Raw genomic sequence first — 26,607 nt, 5'->3', positions numbered from 1 at the left:
TCAAAGTTGGGACTTAATGACACATTTCAGTAAGTAGGATAGTATGGTTTAAAAATGGGGCTTTTTGTGCAAAATTGAGATTGATCTAGCCATATATTTCCCCGGTTTCCTCCTAACAGATTTTCCAATTTACGGTAATGATTACATCTGACTGAGCATCCGCTTAAACTTACAAGCCTGTGCCATTTATTTTTTCAAGGCAAGGCCTCACTTTCGTCGCAGTCTGAGTTGCAGGAGGCTTTTAATATGAAATCACTTTCCATTCAGCCCAAAGCTTCCTTGTTGCTGATGAATGTCATGCATAATGAAAGATTATATCCATTTATCCTCAGCAGTAAATCATTTATCACACAAGGGAGATATATTATTGTGAATTCTGATCAAAGCTGCCCACTTCCTTCAGCTGGCAGAAATGCTGCACCCTGTTAGTGGATTGTACAATATCCTGGAAGAAACAGAGAAAATTAGGCTGTTGAGTGAGAGTTCAGCAAACTCTAGGGGTTTCTAAAATGGCTTTTAAAAAATCATGTTTCATGTAGAATTTTCTATGATCCAGGCATGTGAACTGTCTTTTTTTTTTTTTTTTTTTTGCTCTCTTCACTTAATTAAATCTGAAAGCTATGGGACTTTTTGCAGCCTGCTCTGTGATGTCTGCAAACGGATTTGTGAATGACATTGTGTGGGTATTTTGCCCCCTTTCTTAGAGAGGCAATAATTATTACCACTTCTTTTTGAAGCATGCTGTGAGTGGTTTTATCAGTTCCTTTGCTAATGAGCTCCCTCTCTCCTTTATAATGCCAATCATAAAGATGCCTTTAAACTAAGATTTATCTCTCAGATTTCTTTTCTTTTCTCTCTTCCTCATCAAGCTGTGTACCACTTTGCTTCAGGGAATCTCCCACACCACCTGAGCAAGCCACACGGCTGACCTCTTTGATCCCTTTTCGATATCATAGTCTCTCACCGTCTTTTTCTGAGAGCAGTGAATTTCAGAAAGGACACCACAGTCCTCCAGAGGAGTCTCTTCTTATGTTTTGTCTTTGATTTTAGCTTATCGTTGCTCTACGTTGCACATCTGCGTTTCCTGCTTTTCAAATTCAACAGCATATGAGTTGCCTAATGAAGGAGGAAGTCTGGGCTCTCTTTCTTTCTTTGGTCTTGCTTGGGCTGCTGGCCAGGATGCTCTTACAGTTTATTCAGAATTCATGCAAAGTCGTAGCTAGAGATCCGCAAAATCAAGTCACAAATCTGCACCTAATGTTTATAAACAACATTACTTCATTTGATCGTCCCCACATTCTGGAAGTAGCCTTTCAGTGTTCTGTCCATTGAAGAGCTGGCTATTGAATTCATATTCTCGTCCTCTGGACTCTGTGAGCTCATTATACCCCTTGTATAGTTGACAGAAATAAATATAATGTGCCCAGGCTCTTTATCCTTAAAACAAGGGATGGCTAAATTTAACAGAACAGGAGAGCGTGATGGCAAAGATATTATATATTACCTTTAATCTAGGTGTACCTGAGGATGGTTCGTACTTCTCTGACTGTTCGGATGCTTTTACTCTCATAGAAACACGATTGCCAGATCTAGAGAATGAAATACAGGGCATCCAGTTAAATTGAAATGTCAGGTAAATAATTTATACATTTTAGTATAAGTATGTCCCAGATATTACATGTGGGACACACTGATGCAAAAAAAAAATGTTGTTTATTTGAAATTCAGATACCACTGGGTGTTCTGTATTTTATCTGGAAACTCTAAACACAGGAGAATCCAAATTCAGGTCTTCGCTATTCTATAGACATAAATTACCCAGCTGGGTAACCATTGTGGACTGAATTGTGTCTCTGGAGAACTCGTGAGTTCATGCATTAACCTCCAGTGTGACTGCATCTGGAGATAGGGTCTTCAGGAGGTAATTGAGGTTACATGTGACCATATGGGTGGGTCCCATTCTGATAGGATTGGGGAATCCAGATCAGTCTCTCTCTCTCTCCACTATGTGAGGTAACAGCGAGAAGGCAGCCATCTGCCCAAGGGAGCCCTCAGCAGACACAGACCTTGCTGACACCTTGATCTTGAATCTCTATGCTTCAGAACTGTGAGAAAATGCTTTTCTGTGGTTTAAGCCACCCCGTCTATTATACTTCATTATGGCCGCCCAAGCCACCTCATTGGGTAGGTTAAGAATGTTTTATTCTGGCTCAGGTGTGTATTTCTTGCTAGATTCTGAGCTGATGAGGGTGGTCGTTACTTTTCTTCCATCGAGCAGTCTCGATGTGAGTTCATGACTCTTCTAATTCTAAGCAAGCAGAGAGAGAGAAGTGAAGTAATCTGCTAATGGTTGAACGTTAAAGCATCAGAGAAAGTCTGTGATTGGCTAAATTTCTCAACCTTGGTGCCATCTTAAGTGAAACTAAGAAAGAGGAATCATAGGGAGTAGATGTGACAGTAAATCCTGGGCCATTGTTGGCTGGGAAATTATCAAAGACAGTCATGGGAACTTCCAATTAACTATGGAAGTAGGGGCAGAGAGCATGACTCTCCTGTGACTTTAATGTTAGAACCTAAATTGTCTGCCTAAAATCTCCATATTTATTTGGAACGGGGCAGTGTGTGCCTGTGTCCATGTGTCTGTGTGTGTGCACAGCACACTTTAAATCAGGACTTGGTGATCCCACTTAAGACATGAGCAACGGACACCTCAGAGTGGTTAGTCACAGACTTCTGTCACACTTCTAAGTGGCAGAATTATGGGGTCATCCTCCATCCATAGGACGTGCTTTTTCCGCCATAACCATCTGCCTCCCTTGAAAACTAGAATGTCACATTTGTCATGATAGATTTTGTGTATACTAGGAAATTAATAACAGAGCATTTCTCCATTTGAATGGATGAAGCAAAATCCCATCTATCCTCCACTTGTCATTGTTCCCCCCTAACCTTTTTGTTCTTTATAAAGGCAATTATTATTTTACTACCTCTAAGGTGATACTGAATTTGGGAAGTCTTCCCTCAAGAGGCCCAATAGATTACTTCTTAATTTACCTTCTTAGCCTAAAAAGAGATTCTTCTTTTTTTTTCCTTTTAGATGCAATAAAAATCAAAGCTAAATTAGATAAAATGGCTTTTTCTGCCCATCTTGCTGCTCTGGATAATACTGCTATTTACTCCAAGCTGTGTAGTACCTTCACGCCATGTGACGTGTTTTAATTTTGTTAATGAGGTAGTAAGGCTGAAGTGACGCTCTTGACCAAATAGGGGCAGAAATTTCTATAAAGGCCAAAACATTTATTCAAACTGACATGAGAACTCCTTAGCCAAAAAGTAAATGTACAATAGATGGGAATAAAATGGTGACATAAATAGATCCTTGTCTCCCTGTTACTAAAATTGCCCAATAAAGTGTATGAGTGAGTGCCAGACACAGGTCCCTAGTATTCTGCCCGTGGTTGAGAAGAACTTACATCTGAGTAAACACACACTTGTTACTTCTTTTTAAACATCTCAGACTTGAAATCATTCTTTCCCTTTTTGTATTTAGGGCTCAAATATTAACAGAATGCGGCATGCCTCCTGAATCTGGACAGATGCTTTCAAATTCACTTCTGAAATCATACCAGTCTCATGATGAAGTAACTGGCCTCCATCTACTTTTGAATTCGAACTTTGCTAAAGAGAGATTGAAAAAAAAAAAACTTTACGTTTTCTGAAAATTACAGATATAACTTCATTAGGGAGAATAATCATAGTTGTAAGATGAGTGACATTATAAGGAACAGTTGCCTCAGCCATGGAATTTGTGATATATTTGAAAGCTATTGATAACACACTGGAGAACCTTCGTGAGTTTAAAGGCAGCTGTTACTACACAACTTAAAGTAATCCAGTCAGGAAGAGGGTATAGCTCAGTGGTAGAGCGAGCGCTTAACATGCACAAGGTCCTGGGTTCAATCCCCAGGACCTCCGTCAAAACAAATAAATAAATAAACCTAACTACCTCCTTCCACCCAAGAAAAAAATTAAATAGTAATCCAATTCCAAATTCTTCCTTTTATGGTCAAAGGATTTTAGAAAGATTGAACCTATAGCCAGGCTATGGGTACATTTAATGCCAATTGGTTAACTTAAAGATCTTGCTGTCTTAATTAGTGCTCCTTTTAAATAAGGCCACTTAATTAAATTCTATATTCAGCTAAAGAAAGCTAACAATTTAATCACTGTCACATATTCTCCCTACCAGAACCTGGATCTCAGTTTCAGCAGTGAGTGGTAGGGAAGGGAATTTGTTCTAACATCATTGACAGTTTTTAAGACAATAACACTAAGCTGCAGAGGCTTAGAGAAGTTTCTGGCCCATCCAGCACACATTTGCTTTCAGATAGAGACATGGTTTGGGATTCTGGTTCCAGTACTGCCCATCTCTTCAATGAGGGGCAAGTTACTCACCTTGCTGAAACTGTATCCTCTGTGTTTTTGTTTGTTTTGCTTCGATTTTTTTTTTCCCACTGAGGACGATCTGGAATCAAGAAATGTCATTATCGTTCTTTAATTGTGCTCCTAAAGGACCTTCCAATCCTTATTCATAGTTGGTGATTACCTTTTAAATTAACGGAAAGCTCAGGAAGTTTGCCTTTAAATCAGTGACCAGTCTCGGTGACGTGATTTGCTTAAGAACATTTTGAGATTGGATGATAACTTATAAATCTAGGTCTTTAATTCTTACTCTGAATCATGGCTTCAGTTCATGATATTTGGACCATAGTTTTAAATACTCATCTTGGGGAGGGTACTTGGGTGAATGGTGATTGAAGTCTGTACTGAATTTCCATGAAGAATGTCAGAAAAATTCCAGAAGAATTCCAGAAGAATGCCATGGATCAAGCAAGGACTTGATCTTGATGCAGATCAAGCAAGTCAACCCCAGCTGAGTTCGTAGCTAATTCAAATACTTAACTGGCTGTGTAATTTTGGAATAAGATCCTTAACCTTTCTGAACCACCATTTCTTCACTTGAAAAGCGGGGATGAGGATTCCAAAGTCAAAGAATATTAAAAAAAAAAAAACAACTAACATTTATTGAGTGCTTACCATGAACAATAGGTTTTATACCATTTTTTTCCTAATAATAACTCTCAGGGGGAGCTACTATTATTATCTCCATCTTACAGATGAAGGAAAGAAAGCAGAGGAAGGCTATGCTGCTGGTACAAACCTACCTGGGATTTAAAACTAGGCTGTGCTCCAAACCACCCTGCTTCTAAAACGTAGTTAAGTGCCTGATGATTTTCCCATTTTCCCCAACCAAGGACTGACACCGAGGCTGAGGAGAATTGGCAGGAGATAAAGACGGATACCTGGCAGGGTTGTTCTTTGATCAAATCACCCTTTAATAGGCCCCTTAAAAATTGGCAGACTTGTGTATCACTGACAAAGTGTCTCCTTTCCTGTAACATCAAAGACTCATTGCCATTTTTTGTCTATGAATAAAAGTTGACACAGTCAGGAAACAAACCATACAGAGTTGCCACCATTTCTCTTGTGAAGTTAATTGACTTCTGCTACTTTAAATTTGATGTCTAAAGTCTAGTTCCAAGAAGGAAGCATGTATGCTTTCTCTAAAATGTATGCAGAGACCAGACCCTACACAGGGACTGAAGCAAACATTTAAACATTCTTCTATCCTTTCATACATTTCTCTCCATCAATTATGTAAAGTACATCTCTGCAAACATGCTAGGTAGAGGGTCCTGTGGCACAAAAATGGCCAACATGCATGGATATAATATCAACCATCCATGCTTGCTTGTTTTTTTTTTTCTCCTTCCCAGTACCATTTCCATTTTATTTGGGTTGAAACTGGGGAACAGGGATGTTAAAAGCCTTGCCAAAAGTACACCCGTGCGGACACAAGAGGAGAAGGAGGTTATATACTCAGCACAGTTAATCATGATGATATAGACGTGGAAGACATGTGGTAAGACACCAGGTGTCAGGTGGGCCATCCATGTGGATAATGGAGATGGTGACAATGAAGACAGAGTAGGAATGGAGAAGAGGGACGTGAAGCAATGATCGCACCTTCCATTAATGAGTCAGTGACCTGGGAATCAACGGATGACAACTAAGAGGATGGGTAGTACAGGCTCCTCCAGTGGGATGGTTTTTGATTGTTCCAGAAGAACAATGTTCCGTGGTCCTCAAAACCAAGTATGCTCTCCACTAGGTGATCTAATTTCTCCTCCTCCAAGCTTCAGCTTCTATCTCTTCAAATGCAACTCCCAAATGTCTAACTCTGGCTCTAATTTTTCTTCTGTCTTCCAGAACTATGTTGCCAACTTTAGTCTGTTGTGCGTTTTTTTAGTTTGCTTTGTTTTGCTTTGCTGTGCTCTCCTAGCAGGGGGAAGAGGGGGAATTGGAGGAACAATCTGGGAACGTAGGGAGGCTGTTGGTCAGAAGTGAGCGTTCTTCCGTTTTTCACTCTAAGTCATTAATATGATTACCTCTAATTTAGTTGCTATTTATTCAGAAAATGAGCTCAAAGAAATAAACTGGCATATGAGTATTTGTAAGAGAGGAAATGAGTGGTCTGAAGTTAGTGGTGTGGGCTAGCGGCCACGGCAGTCACTCTTAGCTGGCCAAAGCATGCGTGTTTCCATGGAAACATCAGCAAAGGAGCCCACCATTTAAAAAGTTTCTTCCTTGGGGTCCTCCCCATCCAGGCTGAGTGCTAGGTTCACTCCTTATGCTTCAACACACTAGACAAATCCAGTATTAGCTTTGAGCCGACAATCATGCATTTTGTGTTTTCTCATCTTTGCCAAAATTCTCTTTTGCCCAAGGATTGCCTTTTAAAACTTTCACTAAATTGGGGCTTTTCTTCAAGGATAGTATTGAAGGGGAAGAAAATGAATGGAAGGGATGCCTTGTTATTTTAGGTGCAGCTGAACAAGGGAGGGGGGTGGTGAAGGCCAAGGTGGAAGGTCGTAAGGAGGAGAGGGAGGGAGGGAGGTCTGCAGTTGAAACTGTACAGCTGGCCCTGGCCCTGCAGAAAGGGAGTGACCCGGGTTGTGATTTGGCCCTGAGCCTCACCAGAAGAGAGACACTTGCCTGACACTTCACCTGGGCTCAGCGTCTCCAGTTCCTCTGCTCCCCTCTTCACTGCCAGGGTCCCACCTCCGTTACTCAGGGTTGCCCGCCACAGTCCTCGCCTCGGCCCCCTCCTGCCCTGCCCTGCTTCGGGCATTGTCTCCTCAACTCCTCCTTCCCCACCGCCTTTCACATTTGGAAACAAAGCAAACAACATGATTAAGAATTTACCGATTTCTGAAGTGACAACGCCTTCCCCTCGGAGTAGATGAATACAGAGAATTGAAGACTAATTTTTTTTTTCAAAATAAAATTTCTTAGCTCTTGCAGACTGAGTTTGCTTTGTGCTTGCCCTACTGCTGATAACCCTTCTCCTATTTTTGTTTTTTTTTTTAATACAACTTCACTCACCTTGGTTGTATTTCCAATTCTAAGCCTGCTCCCTGCTCTTTGACCCCCTAGTTGAAGAATCAAAACTTACCTATAAAACCACCAGGGAGGGACCGATGACATTTTTAATAAAACTGCTGTGATGTACGGCTTCTCGGTAATAAAGAAACTGAGACAAGACAGTGGACGAATTCAGAGGAGCTCTGAAAGCAATAAAGAGTAGAAAAAGAATGGAATATTAACCTGTTCAAGGCAGGATTTATGCTTTTTTTTAACCCATGGACATACCATTAAAGACTACACATGTACTTCTAAAGTTTTATTAATTCTGTCATGCTTTATTAAAGTGAACAAACAGAACTATTATATGAATTCTCTTTTTCTTGTATCTGTATCTTTCAAAAATGAGCTCAAAGAGAATTTGTTTAAGCAGCCACATATGTTCATAACTTTTTTTCAAATTTTGAAATCTTAAATTCTGAATTTTAAATCTTTAAAATTTTAAAATCTTAAAAAACCAAGCAAAAGCAGTCTCAAAATGCCCCCCAAACTAACCAAAACCAAAACAAACATGCAGTGATATTTCCCAAAAGATGCGCGGCTTATCCCACTGTCAGAAAGTCTGCCAAACTCCATCCAGCCCATAGAAGTGCATGCTGGGACTTTTTTTTCTTTACTGTCTTTAGCAGCGTCATGAAGTCAACCCATCTCATTGGCTTTACCTGCTGGCCACATTCTGTCTTCACATTTGGGTGGGTTTGAACTTACTGAGGTGACGTGTGTGGTTTTTTAAACGGAAATTTTAATGTGCCATTCTTAAAACCCAGCGTCAATTAGCAGAGACACCGCCACCTGAACCGAGGAGCGGGTCGTGCTGCCCATTCCGTCACGTAGCCCTGGGCGGGTTTCCTCGCTGGAAATGGGGAATCCTTCTCCAACATCATCACACTTTATTATCTGCAGCACACAGGTACGAAGGCAGAATGGAGGCACTTGCTGTGCAATTTTCCTGGTACCCCAGGAGGCCTGAACACTTCAGAGTGGGCTCCAAGTCACGGAAAATCAGTTTAAGACTAGAGACATTTCAGACATCTCTCCTTCTTTTCTTTTCCACACACAAACGGAATAATGCATTTAAGTGATGAAAACCCCTCAGAAAGCGAAACAAAATTAAAAAAACAAAAACAAAAACACTTCCCTTTCAAAGCAGTTATCTCCCTTGGATACCATCTTCATATTAAATGAAGATACAAAGAGTGATGTGTGCTTAAAATCTCCCCCACAGGTTGGAAAATAAAAGCCTCAGAGGTGAACGTGTGCCATAGCACACACCCAGCTCCCAACATCGTTACGGGAGAATGAAAACTAACAAAACACTGTGGTTCAGGTTGTTCTGAATGAAGGCAAGCTAACAACATTAGGACAGCTTTCAGAGAACAAGGATTTATTGCTTCATCACAAGTGCGCTTCCGTCTTAAGCACTGTCTGACTTTGTACCATTATGGAACCGGTGACATGCCTGCTTTATTTCAAGTGCGATAAATGAATTTAAAAAAAAAATTATGAAAATATGTGGCTGCTTAAACAAATTCTCTCAACAGCCTGTTGGGTATTTGGGGTGCCCATATATCAGAAGTCATTCTTCTCAGTCTATGAGGAAAATTGCCAGATATGCTCCAGAGTGCCAGGCTTAAAAGGTGCTAACGAGAGCCTGCCCTATTACCTGAATTCCAATTTGGCTCACAATGAAAGGGAGAGAAATTACCTGGGTGCCTTTCATTGTTGCAATAGACCTTATCTAAGAGTTTATTATCCTCAGAAAACAAAGCATGCTCTAAGGAAAGACGCCACAGCTCCCATCTCCGACAGAATGGTCTTTTTGAATTCCTTTGTCGATTTCATAGATTTCTAACAACTAGCGGATTGTTTTTTTTTGTTTTTAAATCTGATTTTTATGCCAGCAGCACAATTTCCTCCTCGGTAAGTAGGACAGATTCATCCCACAAGCAACAATAGATGCTTCCCTGCTTAGCTCGAGCGTGACAGATTAAGCTTCCAGCAGACACACTAAATGCCACCACCACCCCTTACAGAGGCTGTTCCCAGGCAAGCGTGTGGGGCCTCAGCTGTAGGTGTCCCTTGAACTCCCAGCTGATGAGCTGATGCTGTCCGAGGCGGCCAAGCTGCCCTGACTGAGAGAGCTGGGCGAAGACCGCGGACTGGGTCTCATTGCAGGGGCTTCCAGGCAAATTCCCCGCCTCCCAATTGTGCCGGCCCCAGGAAAGTTGCCTTGTACAACGCCTCGCAGAAAGGCCTGCGCTTTGCACCTGTTGGCTGAATAGAAAAGAGAAAAATGGGGAGAGCAAAAAAAAAATGTGAATTTAGAGAGAATGCATTGAGACCTTGCACATAGGGATAGATGCCTTTCAAATCTTGCCAGATCCGAAATAAATGCTGTTACTTCTGGCCCAGCAGCTAAGTTAACAACAACCACAACACCCAGTTAAAGTAGCAAATGAACAAACTAATAAAACGTGAAGGAAATAAACAATAGCCCGAATCTACTGATAATATTTGATCCATTATATTAGAAAACAAGTTTTATTAGAAATATAAGCCTCGCAATATGATGCTTCTGAAAGGGCATTTGCAGCCTTTTAGAGGCCAGTGGGTTGCATAAAGAATAGTCCAGAATTATAATATGAGGGTAACCGTTAATTCAGATTGCTGTGAGGGGCATCTTCAATTGCTATTCAATTTGCTCCTTAGATATTACATATGAAACTGTAAAAGCAAAGTGGTGCTATTTTCTTGCACAGATGCAGACTCTAAAATCGAACTGTCAGTGTTAGACTGAACCAAGAAATGCAGAAGCATGAATGTACTGTTGTCCTGTTGATGTAATTGGTGACTATTTTGTTGCTTGTTGAAGCCTTGAATCTTTCACAACCACATGCGTATGTTTGTCGTTTATCCCCTTTCCTCAGGTGCAAAGAAGGCTACCAAGGAGTCCGTTGTGATCAATTTCTGCCGAAAACTGATTCCATCTTATCGGATCCAAGTAGGTCAAGCATTTTTCTTCTCTCTCTAACGCAGTAGCAAACTCCGAGCCACAGTCGCTGACTCCCTGACAGCTGTATCTCAGTTTTGTGTCTCTGAATGCTGCCAAGGGTGGGAGCTGGGGACAGATGCTCATGTGCAAAGTTTGCTGAGAACCCTGTCTGTGGAGGTCTAGGTCATCTCCAGTGATGGCGCCTGGTGTCCAGATTCATTTCCGCCACTACCTTCCACTGGGAACTCCAGGAAATCCTGCTCCCTTCACTTTTCAGTCTCCCGCCACTACCCCTCCGTTATGAAAGCAAGGATATAGACACGGAAAAGTTTATCGTTTATCCAAAAAGAGCATTATGGAAACTACAGTGTCATTATTGCTTCTTACCCTCTGGTTGGTAATTTGTGAAAATATTAAACTTATTCAACTTTTCCTTACTGAAGTAAGGAAATACGCATATAAAATTACATAAAACGTTTTCAGACAAACTGTGAAAACCGCACATTTAGCAACACTATTCGCGTATCAGCGATTACCGTACCAGTGACAAAATTTTTTTCTGTTCATGGAAGAAGACAATTTGCCATGAGGAAATATTGCCACTCATTAGGTTCTGTCTCTATATGGAAAACAAAGTAATATTCTATACCGGTATGCTCAATTCTGGTCAAACGTGAAATTTTTGCTTTATCTGTAAATAATCCGTTCTTTCAATGATGCTATGATCAAATCGCCACTGAGGAGAGGGGACTTTTATTGAATCAGCAGTTTAGTCCAGTGAAAATAATGGCAGGCATTTCCAAATCAGAAACGCACTGTCACGGTTTTCTGAGTACCAAACATGCAAAATGTAAACCTGAGCAAAATACCATGTATTCATGACAGCCAGAGGTTGCCCTGTCTGTGAGTGTGTGTGTAGCTGCGTAATGAACATGTTGAGCCATCTTTCGACATCTTTTCAAAATGCCTAGTTTTATTTTCCCCCTGAATTTCTAGGTACATTTCTTTAAGTAAATGTGACATTTTTAAAAAAGGAAAATTTGTGTTTGATTTAATTGCTTGTGTTTTAGCTTGGAAAGGCAAACCACCACACAGCATTAACTACTCTTTTCTTGGCAAATTTAGCTCTTCCTCCTTGAGAAAAGCGATGGTTGCCTAAAAACCAGCCGCCAAGCTAGACACGGACGATCTCTGTTCTCTGAAATGTGAGGCACTGGTCACTGGGACTTACCCCTAGAGGGGGCAGTTACTGTAGTGTGTTGTGTCTCTTTTATCTTGTGATTTTGGCCACTGGCTATGCTGGTGTCTAAAATGTGTGGCTGTGGCTATGTGGCTGGTAGATGCAACCGCTGTCCCAGGTTCTTGTCCCGTCCCAGAAAGAATTCAGAGACAAGACGCAGTGGCTAAGAAAAAGTAAAGTGAGGATTTATTAAAGGATGTATAGTACACTCAAGGGGAGAGTGGGCAGGCTCAGGTGAGCGGCTGCCCTGAGTTTCTTTGGCAAGTTAGTTATACAGTGTGTAAAAATGAATGAGCGGAATATTCATTGGGGTCATATTCCCTGATTATCATCCCAGCTCCACCTTCCCCAAGGGAGGAGGGATTTTTGTCCTTATTTAGTCTGGATCAGAAGTGTCATGGCTTCCATGTATGATGGGTACTTCTGATCTGCAAGGCTAATTTTATTGAAATGAGGGCATAATGAGCAAAAGGTTACGTTCGGACACTGGAAATTCCTGCCTTTTCTCACCTTTCTTTGTTCCTCTTCAGGCCACTCATCACCCCAAAAGGCGTGATCCCTTATCAGCCCAAAGGTTCCTGCTTTTCTTTCTCTGCGCAGGGACCCCTGGTGCTTACATGATGTGTGGTTTCCCGCATTTGGCCTGTGCCCCTCCTTTCTGCCCAATTCCTGCCTTTTGGTCTGTGTCCCCCTTTCTCTGCTCATATCTAGCTATCTGCCTGCTCTAGCAGCTACGGACATGTATTTAGAATATTAGAAACTTATGTAGAAGAATGGTTTGCTGATTTCTCTCTTTCTCCTTTTTCTTTTTCTTTTTATTCACTTTGATTTACTTAGTTTCCTTCTTTTTTTTTCTTTTCTTTCTCGTCCTTCTCTTTCCTTCCTTTTTATTGTCCCTCTGTCTCTCTTTTTATTATTTTCTTTTTTTTAATGCTTCCCTCCCACCCTCCCCCAGTTCTCTCCTCCCTTCCTTTTTTCATTCATTCATTTGTTCATTTCTTCCTTCCTTCCTTTTTTCCTTTCTTCCTCCCTTCTTCCTTCCATTTTCCTTTCACGTGTAGCTGTGGAATAGCTATACAGTATGGGGTCCTGGAGCAGAGCTTGCATATGGTACAAAATGGGTAAAATAATCTCTCTTCATACAACCTAATCAACCTTTGCCATTCGACTGAATATAGTAGTCCATCACTGCAAAATTTGAGGGCAAGTCCTGCTATAAGGACTGTGTGCTCCTCAAAGAAAAATAATCTGTGATCAGAATCACTAACCCTGAAAACCTTGGTCTTAACATCCATCAAAATTTCTAGTGCAACAATATTTATTATGAAAAACCGTGAGATTATGTTTAAATGAAACATCGTATGGCATACTTATCACGTTCTAGTAAATTCTCATTATAATCATAGCTGTAGGAAATAGTCCTCTGACGTGAAACAGCAAGATAGAAAGTTATTTTCATTTAAGGCTACAATAAGAACATCCTTTGGTCCAAAGGTGGGAAATAAACATGCACTAAAATGCTAAAAGTTGACTTGAAGTTTTGAGGTTATGGATTTTTTTCCTTTTTCTCCTGTTTTCTGTAAAATGACAAATCATTGTATGAATCAAAATTCCAGAAGGCCTTGAAATTAAAAAAAAAATTGAGAAACGTATGGATGAGTCCCTGAGTCACAGTTTAAGTGGGAAAAGCATTTATCCCCCATTCATCCACACATACATCCATTTACTTATGCAATCATTAATTCATTCCCCAGGTGTTTTCTGAGGACCCACCAAGGGCCATCTAACTGATCAGCTTCTGTTAGTACAAAGATGTGTAAGCAGGATTTAGGTTCTGAGGCCCCCAAGGCCAATGAGGGGAAAAATCATGTAGACGCCAAAGCATGGGCGTGATTCTGGTGGAAATATTTACTCCTCTGTGACCTTGGCAGACATATGAGGCTCCTGAACCGCAGACTTTGCACCTGAATAATGCCAGTAATATTAACACCCATGGGTACCAATCACCAAGATGGACAAGAGGTCAGTGCCAGGTAAACATCGGTTCACTTCCTTCGCTCACCATCATAATCGTACTAATATGCGTTTAGAGTTTCCTGTGGTTTGGGTTTTCTCTTTATACCCTCACAATCATCGTCTAGCTGAGTGACCAGCAGTTGCCCGCATTTTATAGATGAGGAGATCCAGGCCTCAGAGATGTGACATAAACTTGCTCAAGGTCACACAGCTAGCTAATGCTGGAGTCTAACTTCCAATCCAAATGACTCCAGGGCCTGAGCTCCCCAAAGCAGGGCTCTTCCCTTCCTTCCCTCGGCCCCTCCCTCCTCTGGTTATTTTCAATATGACATTTATCACTCCAAATTTCGCTGACAGGAACTCAATGACCTGCAGCACACATTATTCCAAGGAGCAACATTTGCACAAGTTTCATATCTTAATGCAGCCACTTGAGCTTCCGTAGAGATTTAAACCCCTAATGAAATTTCCTTGTCAAAATTCTTGCTGAAGGATCGTTTAATTTGCTGCTCATGATATCTTGGAATGACTCTCTGCTCTGGAAATAAGCTTCCTGCCAACACGCTCCCCCTGCTTTCCCTCCTCCCTCTCTTTCCTTCTCTCTCTCCCTTCTGCCTTCCCTCTCTCCCCGTTTCCCGAATGCATGCTGTATTTCGTGAAATCCCAAGGAATGGGGGATAGAAGGCTCTGCGGTTTTATTCTCCCCTGGGTCATGCAGAGTTGATCAGAAATGTGCACCTTTGTCAGTTAATTTAAACTAATGATAATAATAAAACCTCAAATTACATGCATTTAGGGAAAAGCCAGAATGTCACTGTGAGAGGCTCAAAGGCTGGTAGGACTAGTGTCTTTACTGTGGCCCCAGGCTGGGTCCTCAGACCTGTTATTTCAAAAACTGACCAAGAACCTGTAATTGACTTCACTCGGGAAGACCTGAATACACATGGGAATCAAGCTTGTGCAATGGCTTGATGTCAGTTTTCGAAAAAATACAACACGTGTTCAGGTTACTCAAAGCCTCATGTGGACTTGATGTACGGAAGACACATTCTGATCACCAGGATGAATAGGAAGCAGGGATTCAGAAGGAAGAGGGTGAGAGGAACAGACTGGTCAAGACCGAGAGGACGTGACCTTCTGTAGAGGAGCCAGCATTCCTGCGCCCTGCCTCCTGCTGCTGCCAGCACAGAGACAGCTACAGTCAACTCCCAGGAAGCCACGCAATCTTTTTGATAAATTCTAATGTAATTCCTTTGGAATCAGTCCGTTTTCCTCACAAACACAGGGTCTCCCATAGACTCCTGTCCTGTTTTCTCTTATCTTCTGTACCCACCCAGGCCGTGTACCATCTCTAGCCTTGAAGCAGAGCTCAGTGGAACTGAAGAACAGTGAATGGGCCGAAGTATCGACAGATACTGTCCTGGGTCTCCCAACTTAGGTGCACCTGCCAACCTGAGTTATCACCAAGATCTGGTCTCATCACTGGCCAGTGGAAGACAGAAAGCAGCTCCAGAGAAGGGATTCAGAGCAGAATCAAAGAACAACGCGGGGTGGAGAGGATGCCCTTCTGCAGTGAGGGTCCTCTTCCCCCCTCACTTCTGGTCCTCACTGTGCCTTCCTCTCCACAGCAGCCTCTAACATCCAGTATCCCCAGGGATGGGGACAAGTGACAAACCTGCAAGCCTGAGTTTGGCGTGGGGCTTGTACAGCTTAAACTCTCAGTCATTTAGCCTCCACTGTGGGAGGATGGAAGATAACTTCTAGTTCCAGTCTGTATAAACCATTAAGAGAAAGTTTTCCACAGACAGTTTACTGACCTCGCAGACTTCTGTTCAGCAATTCATGAATCAGCCAGCATCCCATCCAGCAGATAGAAAGGAGCTCTGAAGAGCTGCACAAGGTGAAAGGTTCTTTCAGGCCAAAGAGAACAAGAACAAGGAGGTTATACTGAGTGTTCGCTGATTGGTTAAAGCAGCGTCACACTACTCATATGAAGCAAAGGAAAGTCAGGTAACTTGTGCTGAGCAGGCAAGCTGATTGGTTAACCTAAGCCTTTCATTTCTGGGAGAGCTGAGCACAGAAACTCAGGTAGGTTTGGGTTTGTTGATGTGAGGCGTAACGTGAGTGACTCCATCGTGGGCTTCACCTGGTTACTTTCAGCGTACTGTCTCACATTCACACTTCGGTTTATTTGGATCCTAGAAACCAGGCTTTGCTCTCAGAGTGCCCTGTAAGATGCCAGGAATATGTCTGGACGTGGTTCAGGGGAAGGCTAGCGTGAAAAGGTGATATGGGATTTTAGACTTTCCATCACTCCAAACCAGGCTTGTGTACCCCCAGCTTTCAGGAATAATCACTTCGTGAATCCAGAAAATAAATTTGCCGTGACATGTGGTTGGAGCCGCAGAGGGAACACCAGGCAGTGAACCAGTCCACAGATCCCACTTCCGAACAGTTTGCAGGGACACCTAACTCGTCAGGTCTGAGCGTGATCGGTCTCCTTCCTGGGTACCAGGAAGCCGACTAGCTGGGCCATCACTTACCCAGGGCCCAAATGAGTCAGCTCAGGGCAAAGTGGTGCCCCATGCCATTCATGGCACCGTGAGAGAGAGACGGAAACTGGGGAGAGCCTCCAAGAATCAGTGCAGGTCGTGGAAGCCCAGGAGTTGACTGAGCAGATGCAGAAGCTTTCCTTAAAGAGTATGAACGGGGAATTTCTCAGAGACCCATGCTCTGCCCACTTGCCTTTCCTGATTTCACGTAGTATACAGAAATGTGTTAAGTGTGTCGGCTATTCGTGTAACAAAAGGTGCTCTGAATTAGGAGTTAGAAGATCTGGGTTCTAATCCTGTGACCACTTGCTCTTAGCAGTGTGGCCTTGGGGGAGTCACTGTATAATTGAGTCTCGGTTTCTTTATCTGTAGGAGAATTCCCCAGGTACCCTCGTCACCCGGCAAAAGAAGAAAACCACCCTCAGTACAGAGCAGGCTGTCCCTGCAAAACATTCAGAAGTGGGGTCACATGCACAGCTGAAATAATCTATCTTTTTATTCATTCACTCATTTGTGCCCTAAGTAATTAAGCACATATGACGTACACCATGCTGTGGGTTCAAACAGCAATAATTAAGGATCCTGCCATCAATAAGCTCATAGTCTACTAAACTGCATTTACTTAAATGGAATTATAGGCTCCAAAGAGTGTGCTGTTTGCAAGACATAAAAATGTTTTTGTTTTTTTTTTTTCATTCACTCATCCATTCAAAATCTTACTAATAATTTGACATGGGACAAATTGCTTAACCTTGCTGGGTTCTGGTCTTCTTCTTTATAAAGTAAACTGTTAATTGTCGCTAATGCATACAGCTATCATTAGGATTAAATAAAATAACCCATTCACAGCACTTTGTGCTTGGCACATCATGAAAGCTCAATAATTATTATCTCTTATTATCATTATTGTTGTTTTTTAAAAAAAATTGACAGTTATTATTGCCTTTATAACTACATGGTGTTACTGCATGAGACTGTTACCTGACCTCAAATATCTCCAGTTGCATAGAGGCAAGAAAAAAATGTACAAACAAATACAAATAAGAACACACATAAAAGACAAGACAGTTTAAGGAACAGTCATAAAAATAGGAACAATAAAATTCACATAAATTGGAGAGATCTGGGTTGCTCTGGAAAGGCTTATCTAGGAAGGAGCTTTGCAGTGAGCTCTTCACATGAGGCACTGTGGCTGTGTACTGTTGCTCAGGCTGCACACTGCTCATCTTTACAAGTATCATTCAGACTAGAGTGTGAAGGACTCTCTACCGAGGTGTGCTACATGTTTCCAGGTGGGAAATTTTTCTGTTAATAAATAAGACGGAGAAACAGAAGATTCTTGAGGGCACAAAGCATAAACTGATCACCACTTACTCTTGGTCCATTAATCCTTACTGATAAGAGGGAGTGTCTTCCACACAGAAATTTGCTCCGAATACTTAAGTTTCCTACATTACTCTGCCTTTTCATTAGCTGTAAAAACATTGTTAGCAGAATGGACTAATATGTAAACTCTGCCACTCTTATTACCATTTTTCTGGCCTTGGAAGAGGAGTAACAGAATGATCAGATTTTGATAATGCCTCTATGAATCTTGTAAAGTCCATCAATTCTGTCAGATCTATGGTGTTTTAAAAACAATCAGTTGCTAATATCTTTTATCCATTTAACCTGTGCCAAACACCTAACTTCTTCCAATTAAATATGCAAACACACACCATTTCTGGAACACTAGATAGACAAATATATTTACAAGCAAGAAAAAATCGCTCATGATCACACCACTCAGAGATAACCACTGATAATCATTTTAGGTCAGAGCATTCTAACTGTTCTAAAATTTTTATGTGGAATATATTATGTATTCAGGATCAACCACTGTATTGAAAGCAGAGCTTAGGGGGCCAGAGAGGCGCTGTCTTTGCCTCCCACAGCTGCCCTGCTGTGCTCTGTCTCCCCAGGCTGTTAATGAATACTTCCCCTAAATTAACCCTGGCTTGTTGGGGGCCCAGTCCACCTGGGGATGATGATGAGCTGTCCTCTCGTCTGCTCAGGGGCCTCTTGAGCTGGTCTTAGGACAGACGCTGGCCAGCCTCTCTTGTGTGCAGCCCACATCTGGTCCACAGGACCTGCTAGTCCACCTGTTGTCCTAACACGGCCTGGAGAACACGCCGTTCAGATACCTTTGTCACCAGACTTCTAGGACCAAGATGGCTTCTTCTCCTGCCCAGTTTGTATTTTCAGAGTCAAAGAGGTAGATCCAAGTTTTACGGAATGGTGCTAGATGATCTATTTCCCTTATAAATTCTGATTTGTCTCCCACTCCATTATCTATTATCCATGATGTTGACACCTTAATTAAATCTAAGATTTGAAGAACTAAATGCTAACATCTTGTTACATAACATACTCGTTCTCATTACAAAGTTATGATCATTGTATACATATTTTATAACCTTCTCTTTTTTTCTCCACTTAATAGACCGTGGCTCTTTTTCCACAGCATTTTGTAATCTTATATGCTGCTGAACTACTGTTTTAAAGAGCATAACATTATAGACACATAATATAAATTATTTTACCAAGCATCTGTGCTAGATCATTTAGTGTGTTTCCAATTTTTCACGATGACAGTGATTGACAAGAATTACGCGTACGTCTCTAGCTTGAAGTACAGCTTATTCCTTAGGGATAAATCTCTAAACTTTGAAGACACTATGATAACTTTGCCTCCAGAAGAGTTATATTAATTAACATTTCCATGAGCACAGCGTACGGGTTGATTTTACTTTTTCTTTCACTAGAATGGAATAGTATTTTTAGTTGCTAATCTCATAGGGAAAATTTTATCTCGCCAATACTTAAAATAAAATTTCTTGATTACCAGCAAAATTGAGTATTTTTTCATTTGGGTATTGATTGATTTTATTTCTACTTTTGTGAATTTTTAATGCTTTTCTTTTGCTCACTTTCAAATCTTGTGATTTTTGTCTTTCAAAGGAGTTTGTTATTTTGAGGATGACAAACTATGCACTATCATATATGTTGTGATTTTTCCAGTTTGCTCTTAATCTATTATAATTTATGGTGTTTTTTGAAGCATAAAGAAGTTTTGTCTTTTATGTAATTAAATCTATCAGTTATTTAAAAAAATAGTTCAATGTGTTAATACTTTGGCTTCTTCATAAAGTGAAATACATATTTTACTAATTTAGCTATTAAAATTTTTATTGTGTATCTAATTTATTATGAATTATCATATATACGTGCATAGTTATGGTATATAGTTTGAAATTAGGAACAATATTTTTTTTAAAAAAGAGTTGAATAATTCTAATAGAATATATTGAATAATCTGATGTTTCTTCGTTGATATAAAAATCATATGTTCCATAATTACTCATATTTAGTGCTATTTGTGGACTTTCCACCTACAGATAGAGATATCATAAGAAATTTATAATACATTTTATATTAGGTAATGTTATTTCCATATATTTTTCTTGTTTTTAGAAAAAATAGTGGTTTGATTAAATAAACATGGTTCAGCCATGTTCGGTGTAGAACTTGTTACACGTACTATTTAAGAACAACATCTAATGTTTTGAAAAACAGCCCGTGTGTGATGTTTTAAAAATGGAGGATTCAAAACAGTGTATATAGTGGGGACAGGATGACCACATAACTTACCGTCTAACCCTGGATACTTAGAGAGTGAAAGGCAGAGATATGAATAATTACAGTAACCCCCCAAAAAATGTGAAGCAGGACGACATGGTCACCCAAATTTATATGTTCACACTTAATATGTGTGATTTTAAAATAATTTAAAGGCCATGCGTTGCAAAATGTGGCAAGATTACACATAATTTTTCTTGTCAGTATTTTCTGTATTTTCTTAATTTTCTACAATACACATTTATTAACATAGTAATTGTTTAAAGAATGACAATTTAAAAAAAAACCCATTTTGATGCTTCCTGTGTGCCTAGCACTGTTCTAAGCATTTTACAGATCATCTTCATACAGTCCTGTGAAGAAAGTACAATAAAGCATCTCATTTTAATGATGAAGAAATTGAGGCAAATAGAAATAAAATTGTTTGCTTAAGGATACTCTTTGTGTAAATGGTAGGGCTGGAATTTGGACCCCATGGGTCTTGAAGTCTAAATATGAAAAATGAAGAAACAGTTCAAATGCCGACAGTAAGTCTTCCCTACAGAGTTATAATCATTACGATTCCTCATGTTGGTCCCCTTCTTTGAGCATCATTATCTTTCTGCGTGACTTTTCAGACTCTCTGCTGTATTGGAATTTCAGGCGTCTTCTGACATTGTGCATGGGTCCCTGCACATAATTGTGGGCCGGGATGAAGGAGGGAGAACCCAATCTGGTTTTATCTAGTTTTATTTTCCGGTTGCCACTTCAGCCCCTGGCAGGACAGGGCAGCCTCAAAGCCAGGCAGGTGAGGGAGTCCCACCACGAGGTGAGTGAGCATGACCTGCGGTGATGCTGTATGTTCTCCGTGATAATCAAGAGTTTGCTGCTTCAAGTTTGCTGCTTTCCACTCGGCTCGCACCTGACTCCCTGAACAGGAAATCCTACCCGTGCTCTCCTCTCTGCCTGCAGGGCACCTGCACCCGCGGTGGGTGTGGGCGGGGAGTTGAGAAGCACCGGGGCTACCCGTTCCCCCATTCCTCAGCTCAGAATGGCTGCCGAGGTTCCACCCCCTCCGCTGCTCTTCCCCCACCCTGTCTGATTTGAGGCTCTTAATAGGATTCTTACTACTCAGATAAGTTGTGGTATCCTGATTCTGTTCACTCTTCAGTACAGTTTAATTTTATATACACAATATTTTGCAGTTTATTTCTCTATTTGTCGTTGGCTTGTTACTCATGCACAAGGATGGCACCTCCACACCACAGATTTATACATTATTGTAGCTTCCTTCAAATATCCATAATTTATTGTCATTTTCATTGAAACTCTATGAGGGGATAACCTTTAGTAAGTATTCCAGTGGCCTTTTTTATTTGAAAGTTTCCAGATGGTACGCTGTGAGTGAGTATAAGGAAGAATTGAAAGAAAGGTGTTGGAGAATTTTGCGAAAAGCACCTGAAGATTAAAAGCTAAGAAACAGTAACCCGAGACTACATTGGCCTTTACTCAAGGGTATACAGGGCATCTGAGATTACCTTGCTCGTAGCTGTTTGTGCTTCCTCCTCATACTCTATTTTGGGTAAATTTCAATTACATCTAATAACACAATAACAAGAGAGTTATCAATGCCTTCTACAAAATACAGGGGAAAGAAAGCAACGATTTTCACCTGTGTTAATAAAACTTTCCTAAATGCATCTACTTCTGTACATTCTGTGCACAGAAGCTGTGCACAGTAGCACAAATAGCAGAACAAGTAGCAGAATTGTTTCTTTGGAAGGTGGTTTATAGGAGACTGATGCTGAGAGATGACCAGTGCTGTGCCAAGCTGCACCCCCACCACCCTCCTTTCCTTGAGAGAGCTATTTTTTTTAACATTTTTTATTGATTTATACTCATTTTACAATGTTGTGTCAAATTCCAGTGTAGAGCACAATTTTTCAGTTATACATGAACATATATATATTCATTGTCACATTTTTTTCTCTGTGAGCTACTGTAAGATCTTGTATATATTTCCCTGTGCTATACAGTATAAAATTGTTTATCTATTCTACAATTTTGAAATCCCGTCTATCTCTTCCCACCCTCTGCCCCTTTGGCAACCACAAGTTTATATTCTTTGTCTGTGAGCCTATTTCTGTTTTGTATTTATGCTTTGTGTGTTTTTTGGTTTTTTTTTAGATTCCACATATGAGCGATCTCATATGGTATTTTTCTTTCTCTTTCTGGCTTACTTCACTTAGAATGACATTCTCCAGGAGCATCCATGTTGCTGCAAATGGCGTTAAGTTGTCTATTTTTATGGCTGAGTAGTATTCCATTGTATAAATATACCACCTCTTCTTTATCCAGTCATCCATTGATGGACTTTTAGGCTGTTTCCATGTCTTGGCTATTGTAAATAGTGCTGCTATGAACATTGGGGTGCAGGTGTCATCTTGAAGTAGGGTTCCTTCTGGATACACACCCAGGACTGGGCTTCCTGGGTCATATGGTAAGTCTATTCCTAGTCCTTTGAGGAATCTCCACACTGTTTTCCACAGTGGCTGCACCAAACTGCATTCCCACCAGCAGTGAAGGAGGGTTCCGTTTTCTCCACAGCCTCTCCTTGAGAGAGCTATTTTAAGAGAGCATGACAGAGCAATTTCACTCTTGTATAACTGACATGAAATGGAATGATTTGAGCTATTACCAACCTCATGTCTAACGTGGTACTACCATCACTCTTTCTTTTTTTATATAGTTTTAAAAAAATTGGACACACAAATTGTAAATAGCCTCTCATAATGTAGATTATAAAGGCGAGCACAGAGAAGTATAAAAATCGACCACATTGTTGGCAGTAATCAGAGACACTGGGTCATGGGTTTTCTCTTAATACGAAGGTCATATTTCTAATTCCAACAGATGTTTTCATGGAATGAGGACTTAACTTTGTAACAGACTTTGTCTAGGCCTTTATCTCTGCTTCCTCATTGACTACCCACCATTACTCATGGTCCTCCTATAGTTGAGGAAACTGAGATGCAGAGAAATTAATTAAGCCATCAAAATCACTCAGTTTCCAAGAATGTAAATTCCAATCTGCTGATTCTACACTTTAGCTTTTCAAGTGCTTTCTGTTAGGGACCAATAAAATGCGTTTTTATTTTTAAGCCAAGGGACTGATATTTCAAAGACAGAGTAATACAGAGAAGGTGGTGTTAAAGTAGTTGTTGCAATAAGAGCCTTTTTACTCATCTGTTTATTTATCTATATAGATTATCTGTCCTTTGGTTGATTGATTGATTGATTTTTTCCATGAAGAGTTAAGGGCAGGGCATTCTCCATCATGGCTAGTGGTGTGATTTTAAAAATTCAACTAAAAATAGGTAAAAAAGTGGATGCATAATTAGTACAGTGTGGAATAGAATGGTTGTATCATGCAATACAGTGCAAGGTGGTGCATAGTCTAGTTCCTGAAACACAACAGACACTTGATAAAATTGTGAGCAGTTAAATGAATTTTTGATGATTCGTTTTATGTGAGGATGAACTTTTGAGAACAAGCGCTGGACCTTCTAAATTTCTGGCTCCCTTAGTTTTTCAGTGTCTCCCTGTAAATAGATTTTCACTCTTCAGTTACACTGGATGATACTTCCCTTGTTTCTGTTCTCTTTGGAATCTTGAAAACTTCAGTCCTTTTAAGAAAGTTCTATGGGAAAATTAGTATGGAATTGATCTGGCAAATAAACACTTGATTCCCACAGTGTTTTAAACCATGAGGAGATTATCAACTTTTCAGTGTTTCCTGATTTCTTGTCTTCACAGCAATGCTCTGTGATTATACCTGCAGGAAATTTCCAAATATTGAAATAACCCATGTCAGTGGTCCAGGAACACTTTCCAGACCCAATAGGAGTGTTTCATGGGTAATCTGTGAATGCTGTCCTTTAATTAAGAATGAACAATGAGGAATTTAAAACTCAAACAAACATTTCTATAACATAAGCCGATTCAGATACAAATAACATTTATTAAGGACCTATTCTAGTTCATGTAAGAAACTTTGCCGGGTACATTCACATACATTGTGTATGTTCTGTATTTAACTCTGACAAGTACAAGATTAAATATTTATACTATCTCCATTTATTTTTGAACAATACAAACAAGACTAAGAAGGCAATACCTAGATGAAGTACACTACGGAGATTTATTGTAGAAAAAGAAGGTGTAAATTGAGAGAGCGAGCGTGATCCAATACAGAACACATTTTGTAAAAGGCTTTTGTTCTTTGAATGTATTTCACTATAGTTCCAAATAAAATCCTCCGACTATTTCCTGAATCTTTATGTGAGCTTTCCTTAGTTTATGCATTTTTTTGTGTTTCAACACAAAAACTGAATGAATAAACTTAATGAAACCATCAGCAGCTTGTTGAAAAATCAAAAGCAGTTTCCACAGGAGAACAGGGACTGTATTGCGTTTGGTTACCGCGATTTCCCAAGTACCTAATAGGCTTCCATCATATCAGATATTCAAGTGTATTTTGGTTGAATGAGTGAAATAGAAACTTGTCCAGGGTAACATGTTTTTTTAGTTCTCATTTTTAAATATATATTTTAGTCCATCCACTTTGAAAGTTATATAGTAGCAGCTAAATGCCTGTGACTTTGCTAAAGGTTATGGATAATTAATATAGCACAACGTTTTATTTTCAAACTACTATTTTTAGCTTAATTTAATTTTAGGATAGTAATGCATTCACAGGGTTCAATACCAAACAGCATAAAAAGATTTTGCAATAAACCTCTTCTACCCTCTTCCTCATTCACCGAGTTCTTTACTCACAGGCAATCAATGCTTTTGGTTTCTTATACATCTTTGGAGTTATATTTATAAATGAAAATAAATAATGTATTTATATATATATATATATAAGTTATTTATTGCTAAAGCAAAATGAACAAAAAAAACTCCCTCTTTTTTATATAAGTAACAGCTGACAGTATACACTGTTCCATACCTTGCTTTCCCACTTAGCAGTGGATCTTTAAGATCATTTTATTTCGACACCCGTAGAACATTCTGACTCTTCTTACAATTGCCTAGTCTGTTTCTTTTTACGTTCATTGCATGTAACATAGTATGATGTAATTAACGTCTCATCTGTGAATTGGCATTGAGGTTGTTTGTTATTTACAATATGCTGTTTTAAACAGTACGTGGGATACATGTGCGTCAAGTATATGTACCTTTGTAGATTTGGGGGTTGTCCTCATTGTCATTCCCAGGGTAGCATCCATTTAAAATCCTTAAACTTTCTCCAAACCTTCTGTTTTTCCTGTCTCTTCAACATAACGTATTGTTTCATCAAACTAGTCTGTCTTTGTTCAAATTTAGAAGAGAAGTGTGCTATTCGTGTGGTTTTTAATTTAATTCCTTTTATGATGAGTGAAATGGAGCACCTTTTCCTATGTTTAAGAGCTATTTGTATTTCCTTTCCTGTGAGCTCTCTTAATACTCCTTGGTAAGTTTCCTATTCAGTTAATTGGTCATTTTCTTAATGGTTGGTGGGAGCTGTTTATGTATAAAGGAATTTAGGCCTTTTATAGTGCTACAGTGATACAAGTTCAAATAGTTTATTTTTCTTTTGACATTTGCGTTTCGTCTTTGATTATAGTAGTTCGTTCCAAGCAGGAAGCCCTTCCTTTCTCCCTCCCTTCCTTCCTATGTTAGAATGAATCAGTTATTTTCTTTTGTGGCTGCTGGCTCTTGTGCAATACTTCGAAAAGATCTTTCTCACCCTGATTTTATTCAATAACTTTTCCATTTAAATTTGATAGTTTTATTATTTTGTGCTTAAATTTTGAAAAAGATACAGGTTTCTATTTTCCTAGAAGATGACACAAATCTCCAAGATGATTTAATTAGTAGTATGGTTATTAATGGCATATCTATCCATGAATTAAATGGCATTTATATATTAAATATCGTATACTTATAAATAAATAAAACATAAAAGGCATAACTAAATATCAAATATTTATTCGGTTCTATTTCTGATCTTCCAATTTTGTTCTGTTGATCTATTTGTGCCTCAGTGTAATCTTAATTATTGTGGTTTTACTACATATATTAAAATACATAGGGGAAGACAGGTTCTCTTTCAGCTACCCAAATCCATCCCCCGAAATCTTTTGACTACTTGAATTTTTTTAACTCATTCCCTGCCCATGACCTATTAGTAACATAGACTTAGGGGCTAATTGTTACATTGAATGGTAGTCACAACAGGCCATGAGATAATGAAACAGAAGAAGCCAGGTACAAAGTTAAAGATTAAAATAAATAAGGGAGATAGGGAGAGAGGAAAAGATTGCTTCTGAAAGTGGCATCCCAAGTTCCTGTCTTGTCCCAGGAAGACGTGCCGATATTTCCAAAGGACTTACCTTAACTCCAGTAAATTGGCAACAACCTTGCAGTCCAGAGACTAATCTCATGAATTGACAGAGTTATTTGCTTTATAGCATCCCTCCGTCTTTGCCCTTTTTAGGATGCTTTGTTTTCTAAAGAAAATACATATTACTTTAGCATAAAAATTTATATTATTGGGG

General features: G+C 39.8%; 1 protein-coding gene across 13 annotated transcripts in view; it reads left to right on the top strand.

The window, feature by feature from the left end:
• Positions 1 to 26,607, top strand: part of NRG3 (neuregulin 3) — a 940,531-nt gene that overhangs the window by 711,603 nt on the left and 202,321 nt on the right. For all 13 annotated transcript variants that reach the window (XM_072971203.1, XM_072971197.1, XM_072971194.1 and 10 more), the window contains exon 3: positions 10,473 to 10,546. In XM_072971203.1, the coding sequence (XP_072827304.1) occupies positions 10,473 to 10,546 (74 nt within the window). The remainder of the gene's footprint in view (positions 1 to 10,472; positions 10,547 to 26,607) is intronic.

The sequence above is a fragment of the Vicugna pacos genome, chromosome 11 (genome assembly GCF_048564905.1).
Source record: "Vicugna pacos chromosome 11, VicPac4, whole genome shotgun sequence".
Taxonomy (NCBI): domain Eukaryota; kingdom Metazoa; phylum Chordata; class Mammalia; order Artiodactyla; family Camelidae; genus Vicugna; species Vicugna pacos.
Note: the sequence above shows the minus strand (reverse complement) of the source record. Positions and strands in the feature narration are given on the sequence as shown.